Source organism: Gallus gallus, chromosome Z (genome assembly GCF_016699485.2).
Source record: "Gallus gallus isolate bGalGal1 chromosome Z, bGalGal1.mat.broiler.GRCg7b, whole genome shotgun sequence".
NCBI classification, from domain to species: Eukaryota; Metazoa; Chordata; class Aves; order Galliformes; family Phasianidae; genus Gallus; species Gallus gallus.
In genome coordinates this window covers 25,484,278-25,506,152 of record NC_052572.1, presented here as the reverse complement: position 1 = coordinate 25,506,152, position 21,875 = coordinate 25,484,278, and the positions used below count along the sequence as shown (strand labels likewise).

Here is a 21,875-nt window from a genome sequence, read left to right as displayed (position 1 = left end):
CCTGTACAGCAGGGAGTCACCCTTTATAGTGACTTGACCTTTTTTTCCCAGGTAGTCTTCCAGCTAGCATCGTTAAGGAGTACTATATTCACTGCAAGTAGGCTCTTAGGTCTTCTCTTCAGCTGTGAGGGCAGTGAACCTCCTCAATTGTAAGCCCTTAGGAGAGGGAGGAGCCCAAAGTCACCAACTTCTGTCCTCTCCCTGTGATGTTACATAGCCTGCTCATTTCCTCCTGTAACTCCTCCAGTTGGTGGCATAGCTTCTTCAAGACAGCCAACAACTCTCCTGCAGGACAGGTGATCATCTGTCCTGGTGTTAGGCAGAGGCCTACACACTGCCTGAAGGCTGGAACTTGGAGGGCCACATCTACCAACTGAAGCTTGGTTTGTGATTAGTTGATTTTTTGCTACTCATGGGTAGAGGAGTAAAGCAGGTTAGAAAAAGTTCATACAGACTCTCTTGTTAGCAGAACTGTGGAGAGAACAGCCTCTGGCTGATGAGCAGTGACAGATCATTGGGATCAGTAACCAGACTTCAGGGGGAGTCTGCACATGACCATGCACCTCCTGAAAGTGGCTTATGTGCAAATCCCTATATTTGATTGAAATTGGTGGAATATAGTGCCTTGTGGGCATAAGTCAATCTTAGATATGGAAGTCAATTTTAGATATGAGGAATATCTAAATATCTAGATATTTTGCCTTTGTAATGTTTCTCTGTTAAATAATTATTAAAAAGATTGTTGTTCTAGGAATTAACTAGGCTGTTTACATTAGTGAAATGATCCATGCAGTTGAGTAGAAAGAAAGTGTTCCAAAGTATATCAAAGTAGTAATACATTTGGAATTTTTTTAACTGAATTGCAGTAGTCCGTATTGTTGTTTAAATCAAGTTAGCTTCTGATGCTCATTAACCTGCAGCTTTTAAAAGTACACAACTTTGATCTGATTCTGTTTTGAAACCTACAGAAATCAGTGTTTTATTTCCAACTTGAATGTTAATATAGATAATGCTTCTGTTGAAGGGTTTTGACAGTTACAATTCAAAACTTAAATTGCTTAAACATATAATGGTTTGCTTTGTATACAAAGTATGATCTAGTATGTCCCATAGATACTTTTGTCTTTTTCCTGTTAATGCATTCCTTAGGATACTGTTTCGTAACTCTGTGTTAATCATTGAACACCTAAACCACTGTGGTATTTTTGCAGGCTGTGGTTTATGCAGCATAGAAGTAAACTTTGGTCATCCATGAATAGTCCTGTTTTATTAGACATTTAAGCTAGTTTTGTTATCTTGAACAAACACAGCATACATTTTTAGTGATCTACTGACATATTATAAATGCTTCTTTTATTTATCTTCCCCATTTTTATAAACAGGCATTTTAAAAATAATGCTGCACATTTCCCCATAGCTTTTGTATGGGATTTACAGTTGCATTTCAAGTGCTTTGAATGATATTTTAAGTACCTAAGTACATAAAATACATTAAAAATGTCAGAAAGAGAAAGCTGTGTTAAGTGTCTGTTTATCTGGTCTTAGATAATGTACTTGTTCATGACAGAAAGAAAACTTTACAGACCTGTGCTTCTAATGTAAACTTTTAAATTTATTGCTCTCTTTTTAATTCTCTGTGCCATTCTGCTGTTGCTCTTAGCTTTGCCAATCTGCAAGACATTAAGGAGTTGACTAACTGCATTTGCTGCTTCTGTTGTCATCTACTCCAACAGGCAACAGCCAAGTGCAGGGAAAACTTGTGGAAAACTCATTTTCTGGCAGGTTGAAGACTCTGGAATGAGAGAAAATAATCTGGGGTAGATGATGCCTCATGCATACTGTGACTCACTAAAAATGGGTTGATATGATCAGAAAAATAAGAAACAGCATCTCATGACTTCATTGTCATCATTCATTCACTGAACAGCCATTTATGTTGGGCCTTTCCGTTACAGGTGTGGGTAAGGGCATAAATGTTTGGAAGGAACGTAGAAGAGTAGATTTGGTTAAGTTATTTTGAAAAAAGTTGCAAGGAGAAAGCTGTTGAAAGGAAATAAAAATGGATTAGGACACCAAAAAGAAAAATAAAAGGACAAAAGGAAGTTAAACTTAACATGATATAGAGGAAGTTAGAGAATAAACAAAATCACAAGAATTTGGGACTTAAGGGGAAAGAAAACCATGAATTACTTCTTGGCTTGCATAAGGAATGGAAAGTGACGTGGCTGACAGTATGAACAAAGTCAATGTGATATATGGCTGTTTTGGATTGTTTTTTTTTATTTTATTTTGTTTTAAATGGTGTATTTTAGCCTAATAGAGCAATTATTTTTCATGCTGGCTAGTAATCATGCAGAGGATATTGATATTGAATACATCTTTTAAGTCTGGATTTATATTTTATCATTTCAGTATTCCATCTTGTTTCAATTCTTGCCTTTTCCTTCAGCTACTCTAAGAGAGCACAATAGGAATTCCTCCTCATCTACCAGTGACTTGCCTGGATGTAGAGTGTCTCAGTCTTTGCTTGGACTCCAGACAGATTCTGGGTCTGGAAGCCCATCCTCACCAGACTTCATAATTAGCACTTCGTGCAAATCTGGTGTAGAAGCACCATCAGGGAGTATCAGTACTTTATCCTCTGTGTCATGGTCTCAGAGTCAGTGGATTTCCTTCGCTGATGAACTTTTTACAATTAGAGACACAAGCACAGACAAGAAGGAGCAACAAAGATCACATTTTAAAACTGAAAATGCCTGCCTTGCCTCTTCTGCTTTGCTTGGGAATTCTTCCAACAGCTGTGCTTCTGAGGATCAAAGTGACCTTTCAAATAATACTATATGCCTTGAACAATTATTCATTGAAGAAACTGGCACTGCTGCCGAAATTTCTTCCACATCATCTTCAGCACATCTGGACTATAGCTTAGTGTCTCCTTGTGTTCGTTCAAACAAGGGTATGGCAAGCATGCATTGTGTACTGCTCTTTGCTAATAACTGACTCCAAAAAGCAAGCTTTGGACTGATTTTTCATTTCACTGTTCTAGCTTACCTTAAAATTAACTTCTTAACTTAGAATGTACTAAATTGCTTGCTAGCACCAATTTCATTGGAACTTAGGACACTGAAATAGATATTCAGCTTGACATAAGAAGAAAAATCAATTTATTTAACTGCAAAGGCACTGCTTTTTCTTAACTATATGCAGCCTAGCTTTTCTGGAAATACACATGTACTTTTCTGGAATGTCGGAGAGCAATGAAGTCTCAAAGATTAAATGCTTGATTTTGCATAAACAGTTCCATTCTTAAACAGATGTATTCTGAACCTGCTTTCTGTAGATAAGATTAAATAAAGTTAAGTAAATTTGACTGAGAACAGTTCCTCCTTAACACCCAATATTTTAAGGAGTGGATCATATTAGAATAATGCTACATACTGAAAGAGCAAAGCAACAAGCATTTTGGCAAGTGTACCATGATTCGCTGAATACTGTGATACTGAAGCAGATTACTGATGTTTAGCATATACTGTGTAGCCTGGGGATATGGTGGATGTAGTCAGTATTAGCCAAATTTCTACCCAAGTCAGCAATGGAACTCCCTTACCTCAGTGAGGGCAGAGTTAAGTTAGATGCCTGAGAAAATAAAAATTGCATAATATTAACAACATTAATCTTAACATACCTTACTTAATCAGAAAAGAACTATCCAGAGTAATTTCACAGAATCATGGAATGGCTTGGATTGAAAGGGGTCTTAAAAACCATCCAGTTTCAGCCCCCTGCCCTTAGATGTGTTTGCTGCCCACCAGCTCAGGCTGCTCAGGGCCCCATCCAGCCTGTCCTTGAACTCCTCCAGGGATGGGGCATCCACAGCTTCTCTGGGCAGTCTGTGCCAGTGCCTCACCACCCTCTCAGTGAAACATTTCCCCTGACATCTAATCTAAATCTCCCCTCTTTCAGTTTATAGCTGTTTCGTCTTGTCCTATCACTGTCTACTCATGTAAAAGGTTTTCTAAGTTCAGTTCAAGTACTGGAAGGCCACAGTGAGGTCTCCCCGGAGCCTTCCTTTCTCCAGGCTGAATAAGCCCAGCTCCCTCAGTCTGTCTTCAGAGGAGAGGAGAAACTCTCCAACAGCTCCACATCATTCTTGTGCAGGGGGCCCCAGGACCAGACGCAGTACTCCAGATGGGGCCTAATGAGGGCAGAGCAGGGGGGGACAGTGACCTCCCTCTCCCTGCTGGCCACTCCTCTTCTGATACAGACCAGGATACTGTTGGAGTTCCAGGCTGCAAGCGCGCGCTGCTGACTCATACCCAGCTGTTAGTCCATCAGGACCCCAAAGTCCTCTGCAGGACTGCTTTCAAGGAGCTCTCCCAGTCTGTACACATCTGGGATAGCTCCAGTCCAAACACAGCACCTTGCCCTCTTTTGAGGGAGATGATAAGATATGCAGCAACTATAGCTATATATTAGAGTTTCTATTTTGAAGTTCTGGCATACTGATTGGATGGCATTTAACATTTATTTTCAAATACAGTTCTCTTCAGAAAAGTGACTGTGTAAAAGTGGCATCTTTATACTTCTGCCATCATCTACTGGTTGTGTCTACTAAATTTAGAAGGACATGGGGGCAGTATTTTGTATTACTTTTAAGATCTGACAGATTGGCTAAAAGAGATAATAAGGAGCTACTGTGTTCTTGCCATCATCAGAGTAATTTGCTGAATTCTTTGTGTTATACTGGTATTTACTTACTGAAATCAGTGGAATTTCAAAAGGCATGATTTGATACTAACAGTTATGCCATTATCAGCCAGGACCAAATGTGAATTTCAACTGAATTTTTCATTTGTGGCAAGACATGAGAGATTGTCCTATATTCTGAATCTCTATAGAATATACACAAAAATGAACTCAGGTAAAACCATCTTTTTACATACAAAGCTCTGAGATTAGTTGATAGGAAATCATTTGAGAGCAATGAGAAATACTGTGATGCCATTTTTAGAGTCACTTTTCAGAGTATCCCATGGCCCTTTTAAAATCATTTTTGATTTGTGGTGAATCTTACAAAATAAAACTGTAAAACAGGAACTTTTAATAGAAACATAGCTTCAGTTGGTTTTATTTAATTGATATAATGAAACCGATTTATGTTCACTGTGACCTTTCTAATTTTGATTTTCTTACATTTGCTTTCTTTCAGCAAGACCTACAACTCCTCTTACTGTAGGCACCATTGTACCCCCTCCAAGACCTGCTTCAAGGACAAAATTGTCTACAGGGAAACTTAGTGGAATTAATGAAATAGTATGTATTGATTTTTTAAAAAATTCTTGTTTATAAATCAATTTCAGATATGCCACTCGTTTGCATTGTTACAATGGAGTTACTTTCCAGTCAGGGCCCAAGGAATCACATACTCAGATTTTCACCACTGCCAGATAGGTATGGGGGTTGCTTGCAGTAAGTGTCTCACCAGAACAAAAATAATTCTTAACTGATTTTGGATTGTTTTTAATTGAACAAATAAATAGTTTGAAAATGCGTGGATAGCATGTGGGGGGGGTTAAATTATTCACAATGCTAAATTCTAGAAAATTTATTAGCAAAGCTTCATTGATGTAGGAATAGCAACAGAACTTTGGGGAATTAGTGTATTAAGTAGATTGTTATCAGTCATGTTTTGACACAAGTAGGCGTGCTGTGACTTCACCCTGCCCTTGGTGGAGGTGACTGGTGAAGGGACGTAATGGATTGCAGCAGCTGCCCATCAAGATAGAGAGAGGTCATGTCTGCTCACTGCCTGCAATGCAAGTCCACCTACTGATAAGGAATATGGCAAAGAATGCACATACTCAGGCAGCATATCAAACCAAGTTGTGCTTGATCTCTTCTATGAATGTTATGATCCTTTGGGTTTTGTTTGACTTACTTGAAAAAAAATGTTAGTGTGGTAAGATCCTCTCCCATCCTGTGTTTCAAATTAGCGAGACACTATGTGGCCTAGCAAGCCTAAGGGGACAGGCTGAGAGAGATGGTACTCTTCTGCTCAGAGGAGAGAAGGCTATGGGGGGGACCTTATAGTGGCCTTCTGGTATCTGAAGGGGGCCTACAGAAAAGCTGAGGAGGGCCTTTTTGTGAGGGCACGTAGCGACAGGACGAAGGGAAATGGCTTTAAGCTGGAAGAGGGTAGATTTAGTCTAGATGTCAGGAAGGAATTCTTACTGTGAGGGTGGTGAGACACTGGAACAGGTTGCCCAGTGAGGTTGTGAATGCCCCCTCCCTCGAAGCACTCAAGGCCAGGCTGGTTGGGGCTTTGAGCAAACTGGTCTAGAGGGAGGTGTCCCTGCCTATAGCAGCGGAGTTGGAACTAGGTGATCTTAAAGGTCCCTTCCAACCCAAACCACTCTATAAATCTACGGTCTCCAGGGAAAATTTGTCTTCTCTGTTTTATGCTGGAAAGTAGGATATACTATAAAGTAGCATTAAAAGATCTAAGAAACACTTGGACATTTATTGTGAAATGAAATGAAGATTTCTTCTACTTACAGTACTTTTCATGTTTGTAAAATTAATTTTTAAATGACTTTCTGCCTGTTTGATACTCTTGTGATCTCCTTTGTTCAGCCTAGGCCATTCAGCCCTCCACTGACCTCTAATTCAAGTCCACCACCTGCAGCTCCCTTGGCACGTGCAGAGAGCATCTCCTCAATATCCTCTTCTGCTTCTCTTAGCGCAGCAAATACACCTACAGTTGGTAAGTTACATTAACCACATTAACTTATTAACCATATTAACCTGCTAATGGTGGCCTAATTCTACCACTGTGTTTTGCTTCGTGGGAAAACCATTCCTTTGCACTTGGTTGTTCCATGTGTAAGTCTAGTCTGGGTACCTCAAGTATCTTTTGAAATACCTACTTCTAATTGACAGGACAGTGTTCTGTCCTGTCAGAGCAGTTCATTTGATTAGATTAGACCATTGATCCGATTTTGACTTGTTCTTTAGTGAAAGATTTTCAAAACTGAAATACTGTATAACTTCGTATTTTGTATTTCTGTGTGTGTGTTCATCAAGCACAGCATGTTATTGTGTACTTGTTTGGAATTTGTTATTTTGTAAGTGCAGAAATATTTAAGGATGCTGATAAACTTGAATGAATATAGATGTTCAAAGCAGAATTTCTATGCTGTTTGTATATGTTTTCTATTGTTGTAATTGCAGTTTCAAAAAAAAAAAAAAAAAAACCACAGAAATATGCATCTTTTTCTTCAAATTATTGAAGTACATTACCTAAGCAGAGCTGATTGATAAAAGCAAGAAAAATAGCCAAAAAAAGATGAAGATGAAAAGCAGATCAGTCTTTACATATTATCACAAATTTCTGAAGATTTTCTCATGTTTTTAGGGGAAAGTCCTTGAGTTTTTATATTTGGTTATAACAAACAATAAGAAGATTTCAGAAGTGTTTTGTTTGCTTTTTTCATTGTTGTTGTTTTAAATATGTTTTAACTTGCTTCCTTAGCAGAATTGTAATATGTCATTCCTGAATGCTATTACATTTCAGTCCCAAATTAAGTCAGACTTTGAGCTAACAGTCAGTTATCCGTGAATGTTACTTATGCCAAGGATTTCTCAGCCAGGCTCAGCATCTCTGGAGAGCTTCCACACAGCTTCCTAGGGGGTATTCCACCTGGAAGGAAGTACAACAGTTTTCTCCTTCTGCAAGACCTAAGCTAGTAAGGTCTGACCAGTGTTAGCTGCTGTCGTAGCAGTGCAGTTCAGTGTCTACTAATCAGCAAATGCTGAAAACCATCACAGAAACATAACTGATATTTTGTTGGTCAAAGTCCATCCAGACTCACTTCCTCAAGCCTTAGCAGTTAGTGGCAGCAGCCTCAATAGCTCCAGTTCTCTGCATGTGCGTGTGTATGAGGAAGAAGGTAAGGAGATGTGTGCTGCCATAGGGATTTGGCATGGTTATTAAGTTGGTCTAGCAAAAATTAAAGGGCTCAGTTCTGTCTGCTTAGTGTGTGGGAGTTAACTAGTCCTGGAGAGGTGGATGCAGAATGCTGAATGACTCTGGGGCATGAGGATGCTCTGCACTACTGTCTATACTCTTTCAGCTTTTGCACGGTCCAATGTTCGCCTTACTCTATTCTGAATAATGCAGAGGTGAATGTGAACTTTTAGACATCTTTCTTTAATGTGTCAGCATTATATTCATTTGCACAGAATTCATATATGTAAACTAACATCTATTTTTGCTTGAAATATTTTGTTTTCTTGCAATGTTTTGTTTTATTTAAACATAATAGAGGATGATCTTTTGATTGGAACACTTCCTACAATAGAAAAGCTTTGTGACACACCACCAGGTATTGTATTAGATGCAAATTTACATGTTAACTAATCATCCTAATACAGTGCACCTAATAAAATTGCATTTCTTTAAAAAAAAAGTTTATCCAGCCATTTCTGGTGTCTGGCAGATACAAGTAGCTTGGAAGCTCAACTGCTTAACAAGTTATGTATTATCAAAATCACCACAACTTGGTATGACTACTTTCATACATTATAATCTGCTATCTATCCCTCCAAAACAAGCCAAAACCTGGTCTTTTGCCTTCAATTTTGCATTACATTACATTACAGCTTCCATTCAAGATAGGAGAATACATTTTAGCTCTGATAATCCTCATTCTCTTAAGACAGGTCAGGTAAAATTTTATATTTTTTTCATATAATACAAAGCAATGAAGATACAAATAAATTAGGGTATACTTTTTTTTTTTCTAAATAAAAAAAAAGCTTAGTCAGTATTAAAATTATCCCAGTCTTTATGCCTAAAGTAAACTGAAACCACTTGACGAAATATTGCCATATTTGTGACCAATGATGCAGTCTTTTTTTCTGCAGTTTGCCACCCTTCTTGTCCATGTCAATGCCACTCACTACATGTCAGCATAGCTGAGAGGCTGTTAGTGGTGATCAGATTGAGGCAGATAGCAAGGCATCCAGACCAGCTTAACTGGCATTGCTGAAGGTCCTACTGCTAACCGCTTGAGCTGCAATCCAGGATGGCACAATTTTGTGGCATCCTGTCCCTCTGAGAGGTTGCAGCAAACTTGGAGGACACTGAAGCAGGATATTGCTGCATTACATTTTTAGGCTTATATTTTCAGCTGCAAGACAACAAAATCTAGAGTTCAGTTAGACAGGTATATGTCTTTCAGTTTATTGGTTTTTAGCAAAGTGCTTAGATTATCATTAATCGTAAATGATCTTGAAGAGTGAGGGCTGTACAATTAAGCAGTCATTCAGGTACATCTCAGAGAAATGCACAAATGTATGTATTTGCTTGTTGTTACCAGAAAAATGTAAAAATAAACTTACTGTTCCTAATGAGTTTCCCTAATCAGTCAATAAATTAATATTTTTCTTTTACCGATAGGAAAATAATTTAAGTATTCACATTACAAAATTTTCAAACATCAGTGTAAAGGTATTTACAAGGCTATTATAAGATTTAGATAGAATGGATAAATCTGTGAATAGTCTGACAGTTACTAGTACAGTGTAATGGCCTCTTATCTGCTCTGCAGTTGTTTGTTTTCCATCAAATGCATATTTTGGCTTGGATGGAGAATACTTCTGGAGCTCACACGTAATTTCCTGAATGGAACTGGTTGTTGTAATTTTTCTGAGGTCATGACTTCTGGATTCCTAAGACTACTGAGAATCATATCTTTTTTTGCTAGATTTCAGGAAGAGACATAAACACTGGAAACTTCACCCGTGTGCACTCTGAAAGAGCAAATAAAAATGACTCAATGTTCATTTAAATAATCATTAAAAAAAAAAAAGAAGAAGAAGAAGCCAACATCATATTACTTCATTCACTGAAGAATGTTTGGTTTTGAACACTTGTGGCCAGAGCAATGCTTTGCATCTCAGCAGTCCTGAAGCTGCTCTAACACGTTTTCATAGTGCTAGAAGTATTCTGAACGTTTTAATACCTTAGGCAACAAATCTTTGTGGAGAGCAAGTTATGAAAGTATCAGAATTAGACCAACTCTCTTGTCTTTTCCTATCCTGTTGTTTCACTTTCACTTATCTCTGAATTTAAGTGTAAAATCTCAAATTAGACCTTCCTTGAGGAACAAGGTCCCAACTTCCTTTTTGTTGATGGAAGAGTTCAGAAGGCACAGATGCTAAGTTAGAGTATGTAGGATTAGTATGCCATTGGCAATATTATACAGGATTTTTCTATTTTATGATATGAAATTAATTTCTCATTTTTCTCATCACACAGCAAAGGACTGTATCTTCCTTTTGATGGATATATTATGTGATATAAACCAGTTCAGTAACGGTACAAAAAGCAATGAAGATGCTCTCTAGTATTCTGCTGCACTAGTGAAAAAGATGAAACTTCTAGTATTACAGTTTATATTAAGTAGCTGGCTCCACATGGAAAACACCAGGAGGAAGTAAAATCCTATGACAATCAGCTTTGTTGGTTGCACAGTTCTAAAAAAAAAAACCTTAGCATGAGGTCTGAGTTGTTTTTTCTAGCTCTGCATTTTAATTCTGTTGCGTATGCACAGGCACCTATGAAGGCTGATACAAGCCTGATTATTACTTTTCTTGTGAACTGCTGTGTATGTCCAGGTATTTCCAAGGTATTCCCATACATGTTAAAAAACTTAGCAAAATATTTTTACAGTAACTTCTGCACAGAAATTCTAACCTTTGTTGTCTGAAATAGTTAAAAGGATATTCAGCAGTTCATTAATGCGGAGTAATATTAATGTGTTTGCATTTAAGTTCATAAAAACTGTATCTGAATTCTTTGCGCTTCCCTGGCCATTTTATCGTTCATTTTTCCATGCAGTAAGCATACAGTAGGTTTTGTGTTTTGTTTTCTTAACGTATTGTAGCTAATGTCTAATGTCCTTTGGATCTGTTGACTTTGGTGTCATCATTAGCCATTTTAATGCAGCATTTCTGTGTCTCATGTATATTTCCTTATGTCTGTCCATTGACGATATGTCATACCAATAGTCCTGTTTTCTTAGGCTGCTAAGCAGTGTTTTGATGGTGTGTTTGTACTGTACAGTGTTTTTTCTTAATAGTGTTTAAGTACTACTTTAGGCTGTACTGTGAACTTGATGGTAGCAATGTCTTGTGAAAATGACAGATGTCAATCGTTCTGAAATCTACTGCTAAGCTTCTGTAAGTTAAATCTTCTGTAAGTTAAATACTGTATGTATTCTAGGTGTTTCACGTGGTCCCAGCCCTGTCAGCCTTGGAAACCAGGACACCTTGCCTGTTGCAGTAGCCCTTACTGAATCTGTTAACGCCTACTTTAAAGGAGCAGATCCCACAAAGTTAGTTAAATAGTGAATTGTTTTGAATGTAATAAGTTACAATAAGAAAACACACTGTTTTTACTTGTAATGTATTGGGGAAAATGTGTATGCGTTGGTAAGGGGTTTCACCAGGCTTTTTCCCCTAGTGTAAATGACAGCAGTGGCTCATTGCTCTCTGCTGTCTTGTTAGGAGTTCAGACATATCTGCTTTACAAAAATGTGTTCGGTGAGAATATTGAAAATGAGAAGGGTCTTTGTCATAGCCATGTAGGTACTGTGTGTAATTTTGGGCAGCTGTAAAAGCACCTCATTCACCCTGTCACATCCCTTTCTATGCTACGTAGGCCGTGCGTAAGCATAGCTGTGCCATGTTTTCAAAGCCTGAAAAATATCCACTAAGACTACTGTATGCTTAATCAGCTGTACTTTTATTTTCACTTACTTCATCTGACTTTCAACTTGAAAGTGATAATACATTGTCACACGTGATAATTACAGTGCCACATTATCCTCATTTAAAATTGATTTTCTGTTATGAATTCAGCTTATCAGATTATGAAAGTATAGTGATTGCTTTACAGGCGGTATTAAAATTAGGGAGTTAATGAGTTGCAATAAAAACAATATTTTCATTCTCCTAGATGCATTGTGAAGATCACTGGTGATATGACAGTATCATTCCCAAGTGGGATTATTAAAGTCTTCACCAGCAACCCATCTCCAGCTGTGCTCTGCTTCAGGGTAAAAAACACAAGCAAACTAGAGCAGATTCTTCCAAATGCACAACTTGTATACAGGTTTTGTATTTTTTTTTAATATATATATAATAGTAAACTCCGTTATTTCTGAAATATGAATTGTTGTATAAATGTCAGAGTTCTCTCCAGTCTTGTTCGTTTGTTTATTCTTGATTCAGTCCCATTAATTTATCTTGTTTACCTCATTTTTTCTCTGCTGCCATCACTAAAATTCTCAGTAATTAACTGGTCCTGGAACTCACACTGAGTATAACAGGAACCATAAAAAGTAGTTTGCAAATGTAGCTGTGCTGTCACACACATTTTATAGATGAAACGATTTCATAAACAATTTAAAAAAAACCTTTTTTTCCACTCAAACTAAATGAACAATGTGACTGATCACAGATACGAAGAAAAAATGTCAAAACTGGGGTATATGGATTTCTGTGACAACAGTGACTTTAAATAATGAAACAGTAGCCAAATAGTAGGAGCTATGCCAATCTCAGTTGGTGGTTACAAGTTTATTTCTTAAGCTGTATTGTTTTTACAGTAGACCAAAATAATTATATATCTATGTATTTCAAGTGTACAACAGTGTGCTTTGTAGATTTCTTAAGAAAAATATGCTCCTGAGCAAGCAGAACAATTGTTGAAATCACAGCATTGTGATTTCTGTTCCAAAATTTAGGGCAATTGTAAAACTGTAATTATTTAGCAGGAATTTGTTACAGCTGAGCAGTTTCTGTTTCATTTAATAGAGAAATTATTTGAAAAACAGTTAAACATTTATAAGTGGTACATTGTTTTTAGTTATTGAAATAGCTGGAAGAATTAAGCTGTTTGCATCACTTCTTTTGTGTTTAATTTCATTCAATCATTCATAGTTAGATTTCAGCATATAGAGTGAATTGTACTGAAAAAGTATATTTTGGAAAAAAAAAAAAAGGAAAATGCCTAGTATTCCTATCTATGTGCTGTAACACTGCACTTCTAATTAGAAATAATGCATGTAAAGGACACTTAGGAAGTTTAAACCATATGGTAGTATTATGACTTTTCATCATATGCTGTTAGGCTGTCATTTGTTTAGTATTTATAGAAATGGCATATTTTTATGGGAGTGATATTTGTGGAAACATCAGAATTTGTTTTGGATTGCACCTAATGGTGAAGTAGCAAAATGATTTTACAGTAGGTTTCATTGTGTAAGGTCCCTGTATCTTAGTAAAGATTGAAGTAGCAGGAATCACAGTACTGTACTGAGAGACAAAGTCAAAGCAAATCAGAGACTGCTGGTATATAAGTCACTGTTCCAGAGTCAAGCCATTGCACTCACGTTTTCTGTGTTCCAAGTGTTCATTGCGTTCTGCAAATCTCTTTAGCAGTGACTGCAGTTTCTCACTATATCCACAAATATCCAGTAAAGCCCTTTAATTGATAAATGATTTGAATTTTGTTTCTGAATCAGTTTTCTTAGAATCTTCATTGATTTTTTGTTTGTTTGTTTTTCTCAAAATACACCTGATGCAACCAGAGCTCAGTTTATTCTTGATGTGCAAAAATACTTTTCACGGTCCAGTAGCTCCAAATCAGGATTCTGATTGTGCTGTTGTTTGTGCTCTTACCTACATATAGGAACTGTAAAAAAAAAGTGGCTACTTAGATTGAATGTAACACTAAGTACCTGAAATACAATTGTGTATAATAATTTGGGAACTGTTTTCGAAGTAAAAAATTTAGAGAGCTTACATTTTCTACAAATGTGAAAATATGGTAACACATACAGCACAAGTCTTAGTGATATTGTATCCGAAATGGATTACATTTTTTAGGTCTTATTCCAGACTAGATAATACTTCTTCTAGAAGACCCCTCACGCACATTCTCACACCACCTGATAATATTAAGACTGGACTTTACTAAATATACAATATCTGAACCTGTCATTAACTGCATCCTGTGGTGTCAGTCATCAGTGGAGAAAACTTGTTGCTCCATGACTGGAAGGAGAATTTTAACCAGACAAGACAAGCAGTTAATTTCCCTTAATATTAAGAAAAGCACAACTATGTGATATAGAGCACTAGAACAAACAGTTGCTTTAAGTAGTGAAGAAGGGGAAATATCTATTCTTAATTTTTAGACATCGAAAATGAGAGCTTTCAGTGCTGATTTCTACCTTTCTTTCTCTTTGTAGTGACCAGTCGCAAAGTGACTCCACTACAAGGGATTTTTGGATGAACATGCAAGCTATAACTGTCTACCTCAAGAAATTATCAGAACAGAACCCATCTGCATCCTATTATAATGTGGATGTTTTAAAGTATCAGGTAAACATTTCTTGCCTTTTGGAATTTTTTAAGAAATGCTGGCTGATTCCATATCTGTTCAGAAATTAGAACTGTTCTTTGCCCGATAGCATGCAGATGAATTGTCATCCTGCATCTAGATCAGTTCTGGGTACGTCACTGTCTCTTAATGCATAGGCTCTGCCCTAGCTGAGTGCATTCTTGTTATGCCTTATGTCATTCCCTTGCATTCATGACCTGTTTCATCTTGTTCAATCTCCTCCACAGTTCAAGTATGAAGATGCTGAGCATTGCTACTTTTAGGTGTTTGTTAGCAAAGCCAAGTTTTCCTTGAATTTAGGCATCTACAGGTTTTTCTTTGAGTTTCTAATTCAATTGTGTGTGCTTTTGTAATTGCATAATTTTTGGATGTTGTTGTTTATCAGATGTAATACATGAGAATATATGATGTTCTCACTCTTCACAATAAAATGAAGCAGCTCATCCTGGAAACCATTTTGAGGCACATGAAGGACAGAGGGATCAGGGGTAGTCATCAAACTACTGGGCACAGAAGGTGGTGATCTGTAGTGCAAATTCTAGCTGGAGGCCTGTAAGTAGTAGCTTGCCTCAGTGGTCAGTAGTGGGCCTGGTTCACAGTATCATAGGGGTGGAAGAGACCTCTGGGGAGATCATCTAGTCTTCTGCTAAAGCAGTTCCCCACAGAAGGTTGCACAGGAAAGCATCCAGATCTTCATTAATGATTTGTACGATGGAGACGAGTTCACCATCAGCAAGTTTACATATGACACAAAACTGGGAGGAGTGGCTGATATGGTAAATGGTCATGCTGCCATCCAGAGGGACTTAATTTGACTGAAGAAAAGGGCTGCCAGGAGCGTCATTAACTTCAACAGAAAGAAGTGCAAAACCCTACATCTGAGGAGGAGCAGCCAGCTGGAAAGCAGCTTGTCAGAAAAGACCTGGGAATCCTAGTGGACACTGTACTGAACGTGAGCCAGCACTGTGTCTCTGTGGAAAAGAAGGCCAGTAGAATCCTGAGCTGCATCAGGAGCATTGCCCACAGGCTGAGTGAAGTGATCCTCCCTTTCTGCTCAGGCACTGATGCAACTACAGCTGGAGTCCAGTCTGGACTCTTCAGTATGAGAGAGACTTGCAGACATTTAAGAATCCAGCAAAGGGCCACACAGATTATGAAAAGGGAAGCATTTGGAGCACCTTTTCTGTGAGGAGAGGCTGAGAGATCTGGGACTGTTGAACCTAGGGAAGAGGAGCCTCAGAGGCAATCTTTTCAATATATATAAATATCTGGAGGGAGGGCACAAATTGACCATGGCCAGGCTTTCTTCACTTGTGCCCTAGGACAGTAAAAACTTCAGTGCCAAGAGACAGGACAGGGAAAAGGCTGGGGTACTGAATAAGTACCAATGAGAAGTTTTGCCTGATCATATTTATTACTGCAAGGATGACCAAGCAGTGGCACAGATTGCCCAGAGAGTTTGTGGAGGCTTTCTTCTTGACATTCTTCTAAGCTGTCTGGACATGGGATGCTGACTGTAGGATGCCCTGTTTGAGCCAGAGAGGTTGAACAAGATCAGATGATCTCCAGAGGCCCCTTCCAACCTCAGCCACAGTGTGATTCTGTGGGAAGATGTTCTGGCTGTCAGCGAAAAATCTTCCTAAAAATTAAGGAACAGTGCATTCATCTAAAAGAGAAAACAAGGATTTCCTACCCCTGCTTTGATATGCTTGAATTTCTGATCCAACTGTCTTTACATTAAAAAAAAAAAAAAAAAAAAAATCGATGCAGCTATTAATACTACTGTAGCTTTCTATATCTTCCCAGTATCCTGCCAGAATGAATTTATAAGAAGTATGCAAAAGTCAAAGAGAAATGTTGGAGGAAGAGAATTTTTCTTTGAATTACAGAAATGAGCTCTGTGGGAGAAGGAGAGTTGTATAAGGTCTTTACTGTTGGGGTAAAATGAGACACAGACCAGGAAGCCATGGTGGATGGAACGTGTCCTGAGCTGCCAACAAAATGAAACGGGAAATGGAAGGTTCCTCAAGTAGATTAGGAAGATGATAGGGGTGTGTAGCAGGGCAGCAACATGAGCTCAGCTACAGAAGCAGCATCTGCCAACTCTCCTCCACCAGGAAAATAATGTTTTTAATAGGTAAGAACTGTTTTGCTGGCAACGTGTCCAGTGAGAGGTATCGCCCTTTGCTGCTTGCTGTTCAGATATCTGAAATGATATACCACGTAACTGCTAAGGATTAATTAATTTTGGTACAGGCAACTTTCTTGTGTGAGGTAGAATACAAGACTAGAACAAAACTATTTTGACCAAAGAAAGCCAAAACAGGAAGAAATCTCATGGGTGAGAAGGAGTTTAACTCATTTTTTAAAACAACTTAGTTTAAATGTAAAAGAATGGGAATTACTGTAGGCTGTGACAGTCTTCAGAATTCTGAGATTAAAGGCTCAGAGGTGAGTTGTTCTTTTGATCTTCTGTCAGTATTTATAGCTATTACTATCATTCTGTAATTCTACCCAGAAAGGAAGAGACTTTAATTAAGCTGCTTTCAATGGTCTATTTTTTTAAAGGTATCTTCAAATGGCATCCAGTCCACTCCCTTAAATCTTGCAACTTACTGGAAATGTAATGCTAACACTACTGATGTGAGAGTGGATTATAAATACAATCCAGAGTCTATGAATGTGCCAAGCATGCTGTCTAATGTACAGGTTGTAGTACCAGTAGATGGAGGAGTAACAAACATGCAATCGCTTCCACCTGCAAAATGGTAATGTTTATACTTTTCTTTCTATTATTTCATATTCTTTTCAGTATATTTGTTATGAATATATGAAAAGCTGAAATGGGACTATAAGCAGCCATTCCAACTGTATAATAATACAGCCTTTTTGAAGTTTCCAATATTTGCTTTCTTTTGGTCCAACAGACAGGACAGTTATTTTTAATTATGTGATTTGAAACCAAAATCTCTTAATGGTTAAAAAATGTTGTCAGTGTAGAATCATAGAAGGGCTTAGGTTGAAAGGAACCTTAACAATCATCTTGTTGCAACGCAGTGGACAGGGATGCCACCCACTAGATCATATGGTTTATTGTATATGTGCTCAGATGTAGATGAACCACTGGTGTGATATCAGTGCTGTTGCAGCCACAGGTGTGGAACGTAGAATTGTACAGGCTGCTGTGGGGAAAGTGAACTCCATGCTAGCCAGGCCCAACACTTCCATCCCTCATTCCATAACATTTATGTCATGCTCAGGTTCCAAATACTTTGTTGTATTTGTATCATCTGATAATCATTACATCCAACACACAGGTTTATGGATTCCCGTCAGCATTGTTCCCCATCTCTTTATAGATACGTGGATACTGTTTACCCATTTCATGTACCTCTCCCAAAATATGGGAACCAGCAATGACTTAGGCTTCATCCCAAGGAGGTCACTCAGGACAGGAAAAGCAGCATGTTCCTGGTTCCTGGATACCAACCACCAGCTTAGCTTGAGGCATTGCTGCTTCCTTGCGAATATGATCTGTCAATGGTTCTGCAGTATCAACCTGTAACATATAACATTCATACAACACAGAGCATCATTCTGATTATTACCTGCTACCACTTTCTAAGCTTGCAGGCCATTTGCAGCTGCAGTTGAAAGTGAGGCGTAAACCTTAGATTTCTACAAATTTGTGCAAACAAGCAGGAGGTAGTGGCAAAGGGCAGAGAAGTACATCCATGGAGTGAAAAGCGAGTGGAATTCAAGCACTGCACCTGTAGTTTGGCAACTTGTATATACTTGCCCTTTTGTAATTTAATTCCAGGACTGATTATTTCCCAGAGGGACAAGATGATCTTATTAACTGAGGAAGACATGGAGGTTAAGAGAGAGAAGTATACCAAGCTGAAGGGAGTAAGATCTTATAAATCAAGGTTCAAAGGAAGAATAAACCATTTATCAGATAGGTTTTGATGTTTCCGGAGGCAGTCCTCTTAACTGTGTTAAGTGGATAAAGTGGTAATACAGTATCATTTTAAGTGGGGGGGAAAAAAAAAAGTGCCAAAATTGATAGTTGATACGGTGTTTCGAGAGAGTAAAACTCTTAACCCGATCACCTTAAGCTTATTCTACTGCAGCAGATTCAGTACACATGTAAAACACGACCAGTACTTCTGGTGAAGCTAGTTTCCCCTCTCCCTGTCCAAGCTTCTTCCACAAACCCATCAGTTGTGAAACCTAAGTTTCACAACTAAGCAGGAACAGCCTCCTAGAATGCCTAGTGCTAGCTAGGAAGGTTCAGCACTTAATGACAGTTTCACAGCAGATCCATCAGAGTAAGGGACTCTGTTTTGCCTTTCACCTAGGCAACAACCCAAGGCTAGAATTTTGAGCTTTACAAGTTGACAAAAAAATAACTAGTCATATCCCAAACAGCTGTATTGTTTGTGTCATCCTGCATCATTGTCCTAGAGGGTTGGGTGATGAGCTTTTGGGGGTTTTTTTAGGAATAAATGTTTTATAATTCTGCCTCCAGCATGTGACTGCTATCATCTGTTCTGCTTGCATGAGCATTTCACTGCTGCTATACCAATGACAAAGACAATTTCAAACCTGTCAGCAATTCATGCTGCTTACAGCTTTAAGTTGTTGGCTTTCCATTGATGAAATGGCTCAAAGTGCTCAAAGAGTTCAAATGTCTGTCTAGTTTGGAGACTCCAGTGCTTGGTGCCCTTTTCTTTTTTCCCCTCTACAGAGTCAGAAGTTAAACTGTGTCATAAACATAAACCATGTGTCACATGTGCCAGCTATAGTTTTATTAGAATGGAAATGGGACGTTCCCATTCATACAGCCCAGAGTCTCACATAGGTGAGAACAATCAACGCTGTCCCCACTTGTACCATCACCATCAAGCATAAAGATTCAGCTTTCAAACTTTTCCCACTGTGTTTGGTTTGTCCTTGCTCTTTGAGACCACGCAGGTTTTGGAGTTGTCAGGTGGAGCCATACCTGTGCAGAGGACAGTAGTGACTGTACAAAAAGGTGGCATGTACATCTCAGCTCAGCTACAAGCTCAGGTGCAATGCACATGTTTGCTTTGAGTAGCTCTCCACAAACCCATGTTGAAATGATAAGTATTTTTATAAACCTCCATTTGGAAATGTGGGTTATGTGTGCATGGTCTTGTAAAGTAAAATAAAATTCCCTTTTAAAAGGAAATAAAATTCTGAAAATTGGTGCTTGTAACTCACCAACCTTTCTCTCACAGGAATGCAGACCAGATGAAAGCTTACTGGAAAATATCTAGCATTTCAGAGAAATCTGAGAATGGAGGCAAGTTGAACTTTTTTGTTCTACAGAAAAATGGTAACAGTAAAAATGTAATCATTTTAGCTTCTGCACCCTCATGCCTGTGTACACTTCATCTCATCTTGTATCCTGCTGACCAGTTCAACTTCTCTCTGAAGTTCCTCCTGAGAGATTCTGTTAAAAATGAGATGTTAAAATATAAATAGTTAATTATAAAAGGAAAATTGGTGAAACCCTGGGAAGTTGTTAGCTCTAAAATAGATTTCAAACTGAGTAAGGAAATTACTACATCAATGCTATTTGAAAATGAACAGTTTTTCAAAGAAAAAATACATCAAACATTTAATAAATTCTTCTGTTTTTTTCAAACAATGACAACTGAGATGAAGTAGAAAGAGTGGAGGAACTGGAATGAAAATGCTATGCTAAGACAGGCTCAACTACAGGTTGTTCTTCACCAACATTTTGAGGCTCTTTGTTTTGGCAAACAACTCCAAAAACAAATAAATAACATCAAAAAAACTATGCACATCTGCTCATAGTAGTGATTTATATAACAATATTTTGTAAGGAATCAGTAGATATCCTCTGTCCAGCTTCCTTTTCCTGAAGCCCAGTTGATATCACAGTCCTTAAAACCTTTGCAGATGCAATGTTTTTCTGAATTAGAAAAGCAGGGACAAAAGGGAAGCTTCTCAAAGCCTCTGTGGATAAATGGCCTTTTGGTGTTAAGAGTGTAATGATGGGCATTAGGAAAGCATAGATTTGGCTTTAAATATGTTGGGTTTCATATAGGAATCACAGGCCTGGGAGGGGAAGACCTCTTCTATTGCTGCAAAAACTGCAGATTTGTGGTGGTCATTCAAACAGAATTCAAGGGAATTTGATCTGCCGGAGGTTGTTGCTGTAGTATAGTGTGCTTTAATCATTCAGTGACCTCACAGTTGTTTGCTTCCTGTCTTCCACTTTGATTATGTAGGGATAGCCTTCTCGTTTTCTCCTTTTGTTACCAAACCTTTTAAAAGAAGGATGTCATGCTAAAATGTGAATGCAGCCAAATGAAGAACTACTCCACACCTGCAGGCATAAAAACATAGCATAAAAAGGGCTATTATTGATGCAGATCACAACTTGTGTCTGTTCAGTAGATTTGCACATTTCTCACTGGTTCTGTGACCTTATCTTCTCTTACTGACAATTTTTTCTTGAGCATAAATACATATCCCAATGAGTATATAATACTATGAGAAGTTAGAGAAGGACTGTTACTATTAGGACAAATGGCTCGAAGTACACTTTGTTCTGGTGTATATGGTGGTAAAATGTGTATTTTTTACAGTCCAACACATTATGTGAGCTGTGAATTGCAGACGTATAAAACACAAAGCCAGCTTTGAAATACTTGAATATATGAGTATCCAATTACCCAAACTATGATATATCACTGACGAAATGAAATGAACTTTAAGGCAAATTTATCAGGAAGAAGTCATTGCATAAAACAATTTCATTCATTAATTCCTGTTTTTACCCCAGTAACATTTTAGTCACTATCTTTTCTCATGAATTAGCAGTTCCTACTGACTAGGAAAAGCAGGTTATTTTAAAGAAGTAAAGATGCTGGGCTTTTACTATTCCATTATTATTTAAATCTCATTTTATCCCCACTAGATAGTGCAAGAACAAGAAAACATTTGCTTAAGAACTGAAAAAAGGGAGAAATTACAGTGTTTTTTAATACCTTGTGCTATGCTACAGAAGTGCGACTAAAGTAATTATGAACTATTGCTGCTGTAAAGCAGCACTGAACTGAGCTTCACCTCTGTCTGTAAAAAATTAACTGAAGTCTTCTGGGAAATGTATTTAATCAGATCTTGTCTTTGTTAGAAAACTGTGATTTTCTTTCCTTACTGATTTCTACAGGTTCTGGATCCCTCAGGGCAAAATTTGAACTTTCAGAAGGACCCAGTAAACCAGCAACACTTGCAGTGCAATTCATAAGTGAAGGAAGCACTCTTTCAGGAGTAGATGTAGAGCTAGTAGGCACTGGCTATCGGCTTTCCCTCCTTAAGAAGAGATTTGCCACTGGTAAGAAGC

General features: G+C 38.0%; 1 protein-coding gene across 5 annotated transcripts in view; it reads left to right on the top strand.

Annotated features, from left to right (window-relative positions):
• FCHO2 (FCH domain only 2) overlaps window positions 1-21,875 on the top strand; it is a 95,090-nt gene that overhangs the window by 69,087 nt on the left and 4,128 nt on the right. For 2 of the 5 annotated variants that reach the window (XM_040655693.2, XM_015277661.4), the window contains exons 18-26: window positions 2,450-2,956; window positions 5,210-5,313; window positions 6,634-6,763; window positions 11,288-11,399; window positions 12,023-12,178; window positions 14,322-14,454; window positions 17,042-17,241; window positions 19,738-19,802; window positions 21,702-21,866. In XM_040655693.2, coding sequence (XP_040511627.1) covers window positions 2,450-2,956; window positions 5,210-5,313; window positions 6,634-6,763; window positions 11,288-11,399; window positions 12,023-12,178; window positions 14,322-14,454; window positions 17,042-17,241; window positions 19,738-19,802; window positions 21,702-21,866 — 1,572 coding nt within the window. Of the gene's footprint in view, window positions 1-2,449; window positions 2,957-5,209; window positions 5,314-6,633; window positions 6,764-11,287; window positions 11,400-12,022; window positions 12,179-14,321; window positions 14,455-17,041; window positions 17,242-19,737; window positions 19,803-21,701; window positions 21,867-21,875 lie in introns of those variants that run through there. The other 3 variants (XM_001232743.7, XM_015277664.4, XM_040655694.2) reach the window with 2 other exon arrangements.